This window comes from Pogoniulus pusillus, chromosome 27, assembly GCF_015220805.1.
Source record: "Pogoniulus pusillus isolate bPogPus1 chromosome 27, bPogPus1.pri, whole genome shotgun sequence".
Taxonomy (NCBI): domain Eukaryota; kingdom Metazoa; phylum Chordata; class Aves; order Piciformes; family Lybiidae; genus Pogoniulus; species Pogoniulus pusillus.
The window spans coordinates 14,483,759-14,493,053 of record NC_087290.1 but is presented as its reverse complement, the minus strand read 5'-3'; the positions used below and the strand labels follow the sequence as shown (position 1 = coordinate 14,493,053).

Genomic DNA, 9,295 nt, shown 5'->3' with positions numbered 1-9,295 from the left:
CTGACCTGAGCTGACTTCTGTGACACTTCACACCTGGAAGCTGGACAGTGGCTCCAGCACCTCCCTGAGCAGCCTGTCCCAATGTCTGACATGACCTTTTAAGTATAATCGTGCTCTGGTGATGCTCGCCCTACTGCTTGAGTTATTTTATAGCTGTTGTACAGCATCAGAGGTCCTGAGCGAGCTTCAGCAGCCTGACTTTTGCAAGGCGACCCCTTTGGCCGTTGGTACCAGCGTGTTCACTGCTGCTTGCGCTCAGTCACCGAAGCGCTAAGCGCTGGGCGCGGTCAATGGGTGAGTCTGGGGAGCGGCAGGATAGTTGTGGGCGTGTCCCTGGGCGGGGCCAACAAATTCTGGGCGCAGACATTGGTCCGTGAGCGTGTCCAGGGGTGGGGCCCACTGTCCGTAGGCGTAACTAGAGCGCTGTAGGTGTCCCCCTGCGCCTGCCCGGCGAGACGTGGGCGTGGTCTCTGCGTTGTGGGCGTGGCCTGTCACTCATAGGCGTGGCTTTGGCTCCGTGGGCGGGACCGCAGGCGCAGGCGGGCGGCGCATTGTGCGCGGCGGCGGCGCTGGGGCCATGGAGCGCTGGACCGGGCGCGTCGCGCTGGTCACCGGCGCCTCCGTGGGCATCGGCGCGGCCGTGGCGCGGGCGCTGGTGCAACACGGCATGAAGGTGGTGGGCTGCGCACGCAGCGTCGATAAGATCGAGGTACTGGGCACCGGGGGTGTTGGGTGGAGTGGTGGGAAACGTTTGGATCGTGGTGGCGGCTGCCGCCTCCTCAGGCGGCCTGGGATGGGGGTGGGAGCGCTGCTGGTTGCCGGCTTAAGGGCTGCGTGCGACTGGGTTGTTGTTGTGCAGGCTGCCGGGCCCCGGGCGTATAGGGCCGGCTCCCACCCTTCTCCCATCCCGGCTTCCCAGGTCGGTCTCCACCTCCGTACTTCTGGTTCCCGGCCCCTGCTACAGCCGGGTATGGCCAGTGCGTGGGGGCTTTCCGGGCTGGGTGCTTTCATGGAGCCTTCAGGAGCTTCTCCCGGTCTGGAGGGGCAGGTGACGAGGCGGGGTTGGAAGTTGCCTAAGGGGCAGTTTTGGAGGTTTGAGGGTTTGAGCTGCCTCTTACTGAGGTTATAAATAGCCCCTGGCTCTGCGCTGTGCCGGGCTGCGAGGAGCGGGCTGAGCTGCCAAGAGCTCCGGGGCTCGTTAAACCCACTCGCTGTGGGGTGTATCCTATGGTCTCAGGAGGGTAACAGGCTTAGGGGGGGGGACATAACTGGCTTTTTGTGGGGTGTAATGGGCTTTCTGTGGGACTTAACGGCCTTTTTGTGGCGAATAATGTCCTTTCTGCCTACATGCCGCTGCTCAGCAGATGTGACACCCTTTCGAGTTAGCGTTAAAGTAACTTTCGGTCTCTAACATGTCGTTTACCCCTATGATGGGCATCTCTAGAGGTAAATCAATAACCTGATGGTGCTGTCTTAAAGAAGCTGAAAAGAAGTAGTTCCAGTGGGATCCTTTTATGCAGTTGATGGAATTGTACAGTCGTTCAGGTTGGAAAAGACCTTTAAGATCATCAAGACCAACAACGTTAACCCAGCATTTGTAGTGTTTACCTCACACTGACGTGATCTAAAGTTTATTTACTTTTTAAGAAGTTTTCTCTGAGGAAGGAAAATGTTATAGTCAGATAGCTTAAATATTGTCCTCTTGGTTGATTTGGTGCTCACTGAGCTAAAGGAGATCGTAGAATCATTGAATGGCCCCAGTTGGAAGGGACTTCAAAGATTATTTAGTTTCAAGCGCTAGACTAGGCAGCTCAAAGCCTCATCCAGCCTGGTTTTAAACATTTTCAGGGATGAAACATCCACAGCTTCTTTGGGCAGCCCATTCCATCTATCTATCTAAGCATCCAGCACTTGTGTTTCCTTCTAGCAAAGGTCATGAGGATCCACCACATGGAGTTGGCTGCACCAAGAATAAATAGTCCAAAATATTTTAGACAAGGCTTGACACTGGTGGTGCTGCTGAGAAGAGGGATTAACTAAAGAGATGCTCAAACAAAACTTTTTCCCACTCATCACAGAGAATCAGGCACCACTTGCAGAGAGGAAAGAACACACCAGTGTGACTAATTTAACTGTCCTTTGGGGCTTGCTTCTAATTTTAGACTTCCCAGCCTTTTGATGCCACTGAGCTCTCTGCAGGCTGCCCATGTGTGGTTGAAGGGGTTTCACCTACTTCCACAGCTCGACTTCATCAGGCTGTGGTTCTCTTATGGTAGCTGGTGGAGGATACTGTAAGGGATGCTGTTGTTTCCCATTCCTCTCCAAACAGGATATAAAAGCCACTTCCAATATCGCCTTTTCTTTGGATTTTCTGTTGATGAAATACTTTGGAATTTTCTGTTGACCAAATCTGTTTCATTGTCATGTGAAATCTGTGGATTTTCTTTGTTAAAGAAAAATCAGTGACAGTTTTAATGTCCTTCAGTGCTGCAGAGGAGTTTTCTCCTGTTCTGAAGCCTTCCTTTCTGAAAGTTCTCTGGCCAAACCACAGCCCAGATTTCAGGAAGAGTAAGCTTTTAAAGAGTTAGCCTTTTGATTTGAATCTGCACAAACATGCAGGAGATTGATCTGGGCTGTTTGTTATGCTCGTGGACTCAGCAGTGCTGACCCTTTGGCATCTTTCAAGTCTCTTGTCACTGTCATGTTTCAAACCCTTGTGTTTGATGCGGCAGCCAACATTTGTCCCTGCTTGGTTCTTTCTCCCCTCCTCTCTAAGGCCTAAGCTGTGTTTGTAGCACAGGGTCATTTGTTCTGGGAGGTGTCTGGACTGTGTTTTGTTCCGTTGCTATTATGGGTTTATTTATCCTGAAGTGTGTTGCCTTAAAGAGAAAGAAGGTGCCGCGTGCTTGGGGAAGGTGGTGGAGCATGAAGTGGTCCAGGGTCACTCTGGGAACAGGTCCATCACCTCTAACTGGCTGCCAGGGGCACTTGTGTCAACACTGATGAGGCTTCTTACCAACTCCTGCCATGCCTTTGGAGCAGAGCTGTTTATGCTTTCCTCCAGCAGCTTCACCTTGGGTGTTTTTCCTTTAACAAAAGAAAAGAGGAAGATGTTCAGGCCTCTAACTGTTGAGCTCACTCTGGGACTTGGGACTTTGGACATGGCTGAAAGAAGCCTCCTGGAGATGCAGGAGTTGGTGCAGTGTGCAGGGGCTGACATGGTGGGAGATGCAGCTAGACTCCATTTTGGGAGCTGCTGCTGGGGCTTCTGCCTGCTGGAGGGTCTTCAGGTTCTCCAGGCAGGGGGAAGGCAGAGGGAAGGTCTGTGCTGTTAGCACTCTGTGAGCATGTGGTTACCTTGGTTAGTTATTGTATAACCAGATCTGTCCATGAAAAACTCAGCTGTTAATTCCTGCTGCTACTTTTCCAAGCCTTTGTTTTTGGGAGCTGGAGGAGGATCCTTGGAGGAAGCCTTAGTGGAGAGTTGAAGGATGTGCCAACCTGGGGAGAGTGGCACATGCATGCTGGGCAGGATGGGTGAAGTAAAAGAATGATGGAATTGTTTTGTTTGGAAAAGTCTTTAAAGATCATCAAGTCCAACTGCCAACTCAATGCCCCCAAGGCCACTAAACCAAGTCCCAGGTGCCATGGCCACACATTTCTTGATCACCTCCAGGGACAGTGACTCTACCACCTTTCTGGGCAGCCAATCCATAACCACTCTCGAAGGAATGAAATTGTTCCTAATCTCCAAGCTAACCCTCCCCTGGTGCAATTTCAGGACACTTCCTCATGCTGATGTTCAGGACTGGGGCACAGGGATGGAGCAGTATGAAGAGAGAAATATGAAGGAGCTGAGGGCTTGGTATTGCCAGATGTGAATAAAGGAGAGGTCAGGCCATTGTGGCTGTGATTACTGCTGGGCAAATCTCATTGCTGTATCAAATGGAATAATTCACTAACTACTGCTGTGAGTAGTGGTGTAGAAAGGAGCACCCCCAAAAAAGAGATCGTGGCAAATGGTACAGCTGAGAACAGGACTACAGCCCTCATTTTCATAGATTCCTAGAATGGGTTGGGTTGGAAGGTGCCTTACCTCCAACCACCCCCACCATAGCAGGGACACCTTCCACTAGACCAGATTGCTCAAGGTCCTGTCTAACCTGGCCTTGAACACCTCCAGGAATGGGAAACACATTTTTTTGTAGTACAAAAGTGTGTTTTCATTCCTGCTATGCACTGCTCCTCCATTTCAAGGCAAAGTGGCTGGAAGCAGTCTTTATGGTGGTTTTACAACCATCTGGTGACTGGAAGAGTCTGTTGTCTTGTGGGGAGTTCAACTTGGCAGTAAAGGCTCTGTCAAGATTTCTTAATCTCTTGATAAATCAGATAAGGGCTGGAGGCAAGATAAGGAAGGAATTGCAGGGCTATGGTCTGGGTATTAAACCTGTGTCACCACTCCAGTGCTCTTTATTTGACTTTTACAATAAAAATGTTAATGGCTTCCAAAACCTGCACCAACCTCTGGCTTTTCTTCCATGTGCTCGACTTGCCTGGAGCCAGCATTGACTTTGGTGCCGTCATTTCAGCACTGGCTTTGGTTTTCCTTGTGTCACATCTCCCTACATGCAGTCTCAGTTTCCCCTCTGCCATCCCTGGAGCTGTTCAAGGCAGGACTGGATGTGGCACTTGGTGCCGTGGTCTAGCCTTGAGCTCTGTGATAAAGGGTTGGACTTGATGATCTATGAGGTCTCTTCCAACCTTGGTGATACTGTGAGACTGTGACTTTCAAAGTGTGGTGATGACCCTTCTGCAGTCCATGCACACAAGTGTTCCTTCCTAGGGTCACTTTCCTGAGTGGAGACTCTGTGTGGTCATCCAACAGTAACTTGAATAGTCAGTCATGGAATAATAAACTGTAATTGAAATGTCTTTAGTTTCTTTTGGCCTGTCAGGAGATATTTGGGTTGAAAGTGTGATTTGAAAGAGAAGCCTAAAGGTAGTAGCAGCTGTCACAGACTTTTTGGTGTGCACTCCTGCTGTGTGCTTTTTCTGCTCTTTGGGTACCTAGGCATGTTCTGAGTCTGTGCTGCAGTGAATTAGCCAAGAGCTTTTAGCAGCCTGTAAACCAAAGCTTTGGTGGAAACTGTACTGGGACAGGCTGCCCAGGGAGATGATGGAGTCACTATCTCTGGAGGAATCCAAGAAATGTGTGGAGATGGCACTTGGGGCCATGGTTTAATTAAGGCCAGGGTGGTGGTGTGGTGACAGTTGGACTTGTTGATGTTAAAAGTTTCTGCCAACCAAAACACTTCTCTGATCCTCTGTTCTCTGGGATTCTCGATACATTCACTCTCAGGTTCTTTGTGAGAACCTTGGGCAAATCCAGCACCACCAAGTGCCTCTTCACAATGTTTGAGGCATGAAGCAAAATGGCCTTACAGTACCTAAAGGGTGCTAGAAGAGAGCTGAGGAGGGGCTTGCAGTGACAGGACAAGGGGCAGTGGGTTGAAGGTGGAAGAGGGGACATTTAGACAGGAGATTAGGAAGAAATTCTGTACAGTGAGGGTGGGGAGACACTGGCACAGGCTGCCCAGGGAGGTTGTAGATGTCCCCTCCTTGGAGGTGTTCAAGGCCAGGCTGGATGAGGCCTTGAGCAACCTGAGCTAGTGGAGGTGTCCCTGCCCATGGCAGGAGATTGGAACTGGATGAGCTTTGAGGTCCCTTCCACAACCCCAAACCATTCCATGATTCCACACCAACAGTGGACAAGGAAAGGATAACTGACATCACCTACCTGGACCTGAGCAAGGCATTTGACTCTGTCCCACATGACATCCTGGTCACTCTCATCAGACCCCACCTGGGGTCCTGTGTGCAGTTCTGGAGCTCCCAGCAACTGTTGGAGTGAGTCCAGAGGAGGCCACCAAGATGCTCAGAAGGCTGCAGCAGCTCTGCTGTGAGGACAGGCTACAAGAGTTGGGGCTCTGCAGACTGGAGAGGAGAAGGCTTCAAGGAGACCTTGGAGTAGCCTTTCAGTGTCTGCAGGAGGCTACAGGAGGGCTGGGGAGGGACTATTGACAAAGTTTTATAATGACAGGACAAGGAGTAATGGGTTTGAGCTGGCAGAGGGGAGATGGAAACTGGATGTTAGGAAAGGGTTCTTTGCAGTAAGGGTGGTGAGACACTGGCACAGGCTGCCCAGGGAGGTTGTGGCTACACAACCTCCCTGGAGGTGTTCAAAGCCAGGTTGGATGAGGCTTTAAGTGACCTGTTCTAGTGGAGGGTGTCCCTGTCTGTGGTGGGGGGTTGGAACTGGCTGAGCTTTGAGGTCTCTTCCAACCTAAACCATTCTCTGATTCTGTGACATCTCCTTTAAAAGAAAAATCTTTTCTTTTTCTGGGGTGTGGAGAGGGAGCAGCACAGGAAGCAATAAACAGGGCTTAAAAGCTGAGGTTTAGCTGATGAATTGGAATGCACTGGGACAGTTATTGATCAAAGGTAACGTTTATAACCAGGGACAGCCTTGCCAAGGTTAGGTCTTGCTCAAGAAAGCCTTTGATAAGCTGAGCTATTGATTGCAGACCCAGCAGCCCAGTCTGTGCAGAGCTCGGTGCTCACTTTGGCAAGCAATGCTGTGGTGCTGTGGAAGATGTGAAAATGTGGCTGAGCCTTCATCCTGGGAGCTGAGCATCCCAAGAAACCATCTGAGGGCTGGCTGATCACTTCCACTGATTGCAGCCTGGGCCATGAGGTGCAAGGCAAGGTTTTGACTCCAAGGTGCTTAATTAACAGCTAAATCATTTGATAGATCCTGAATGTGAAATTTAATTGTGTTGCTCCAAAGCACATTGATGGCTTAGAGGTCAACTGGTTGAAATTTTGGCTTCCCCTCCTGGTGTTTTGTACATGGGATTGAGCTGAAGTGGCAAGTGTCCACGGTGAGGTCTGTCCCTCTGCACTACAGCTGGGTTTGGGGTTTACAGAGCATTCCCCAATCCACAGGTTTCATCTCTCTGTGCTTGTGTTGTCTTAGTCTTGTGACTTAGAGCTATGTGCTTGTGGCTGAAGGTAAGAACCATGAATTTTGGTGCCTGGGTCCCATCAGTTGGGCAGCCTGAACAAAGCTCTGCAGCTCTCATCCTCCCTGTGCTGAAGATGGGTGAGCTGCTGTCCCCAAACGCTCATCATGGACCTCATTGCTCCCCATCTGCTCTTCCCTGGCCCCATTACTCTCATGGCAGAGCTTCTGGGCCACGTAGTAGCCTCATAAATGATCTTCTTTTAAGGCAGGAGAGGCAGCTTTAGGCAAGATCACCCCCAGGCATGGTGCCTCTATAAATGGATGACCTTCAGAATCTCCTTGGCCTCTGGAGGGGTTTATTTTATGCTTGGTGAAGGCCTTGCCTCAGGAGTGGTGAGGAGCTTTTGTTGTCACTTGTCCCCGACCAGATTCTTTCCTGATAAATACAAAAGAGATCTCGGAATTGTTGACCTGAGTAGTGGGGAAATGCTTTGCTGTCCTGGTGGCTTTTTTCAGCCCTGAAGCTCAGAAGGCTCATGAGGGGAGGGTTACTTTTACATTCAGTTGGATTCATCCTCCTTTCTCCCAACAGTGCTTTTAAAATGCCTTATGGCAGCAGATCTCATTCTCTGCTGCTCTCCTGTGCCCAGTGGCTCTGCAGTAGAGCAGCAGTACTGGGGTGTGTTGTTACCCATTTTTGGGGTTGTAAGCACAACTGAGCCTTCCCTGGGGTTTTGGAGGTGTGGTGGGGTCCTTGTTCTGCCTCTGGAACAAGGCAGATCAGGCAGCTGTTCTGTGCCTCAGTTTCCCTGTATAAAACCTGTCACCTGTTGGTCTGGGGAGTGGGGAGGTGAGAGACTGCACAGGAGCAGCCTTCAGACATGGAGAGGCAGGGTTGGGGGTGGGAGGGGAAGGTTCTGGCTGTTGTTTTGGGTATGAACAATACCCCAGCGCAGGAAGGTGGCACAGTGTTGAGGAGAAAATATGATGGTGGTTTTGGGGGACTTGACAAGTTTAAGCTCTGCAGAAAATAGTGGCTGTGCTAAAGTCAGGCTTGAACCTTCACTCCTGCCAGTGTCCGTGTGGGAAGTGTTAACAGACATAGGACAAGAGGGCTTTAAGCTGGAAGAGGAGACAAACCCTATGAGGAGAGGCTGAGGGAGCTGGAGTTGTTTAGCCTGGAGAAGAGGAGGCTCAGGGCTGACCTCATTGCTGTCTACAACTACCTGAAGGGAGGTTGTGGCCAGGTGGGGTTGGTCTCTTCTCCCAGACAACCAGCAACAGAACAAGGGGACACAGTCTCAAGTTGTGCCGGGGGAAGAATAGGCTGGATGTTAGGAGGAAGTTCTTCCCAGAGAGAGTGATTGGCATTGGGATGGGCTGTTCAGGGAGGTGGTGGAGTCACTGTCCCTGGAGGTGTTCAAGAAAAGACTGAATGAGGCACTTAGTGCCATGGTCTGGTTGACTGGATAGGGCTGGGTGCTAGGTTGGACTGGATGATCTTGGAGGTCTCTTCCAACCTGGCTGATTCAGTGATTCTATGACTGGAGATTAGGAAGAAATTCTGCACAGAGAGGGTGGTGAGGTACTGAAGTAGGCTGCCCAGAGTGGATGTTCCCTTCCTGGAGGCCAGTTTGGATGAGGCCTCAAGCAGCCTGGGCTACTGGAGGTGTCCCTGCCCATGGCAGGAGGTTGGAACTGGATGGTCTTTAAGATCTCTTCCAACCCAACCCATTCTGCGATTCCATGATTTCCTGGCTGGCAATATCATTATTTCACCTTGGTTGGTCCTGGGCAGGTTTGTGCCCATTCTGATCCCATAGGTGAACCAGGGCCCAGATGCAGAGGACCCGAGCAGCCTTTTCCCTGCGCTTGGCTTGTGCAGGTCGGCTGCAGCTCTGCTCAGCTTAGCAGGGATTAGCGTTGGCATGGCTGTGAGCGGCACTGAGCTGGCCGCGCCCGGGGGCGTTGGTGCAGATGTTTAATCGTGGCACCTGCAGCTGCCCGGCAGTGATGGAAGCTCTAATCCCTGCTCTGGCTTCTGTCTGCTCGCACCTCAGCCTGGCTGGGACATCCAGGAGCCTTTGTCGCACTTGGCAGCGGGTGGTAAATCTGGGCTGTGTTAAAACTCAGGAGCCATCAGCTGAATTCTAAGAGTGGGGAGTGCTGGGAGCTGGTGGGGAAAGGCTCACTGCTGCCCCAGCCTGTGCTAATCTGTCTCCTCAGAAGAGGATTCGTGGAGGATTACAGGGGCTGATGAGACAGGGACGT

The 9,295-nt window shown here is 51.1% G+C and overlaps 1 protein-coding gene across 2 annotated transcripts in view; it reads left to right on the top strand.

The window, feature by feature from the left end:
* The first annotated feature begins 568 nt into the window (after nucleotides 1-568).
* DHRS11 (dehydrogenase/reductase 11) overlaps nucleotides 569-9,295 on the top strand; it is a 34,398-nt gene continuing 25,671 nt past the window's right edge. For both annotated transcript variants that reach the window (XM_064166325.1, XM_064166324.1), the window contains exon 1: nucleotides 569-709. In XM_064166325.1, coding sequence (XP_064022395.1) covers nucleotides 578-709 — 132 coding nt within the window. In that variant the 5' untranslated portion in view covers nucleotides 569-577. The remainder of the gene's footprint in view (nucleotides 710-9,295) is intronic.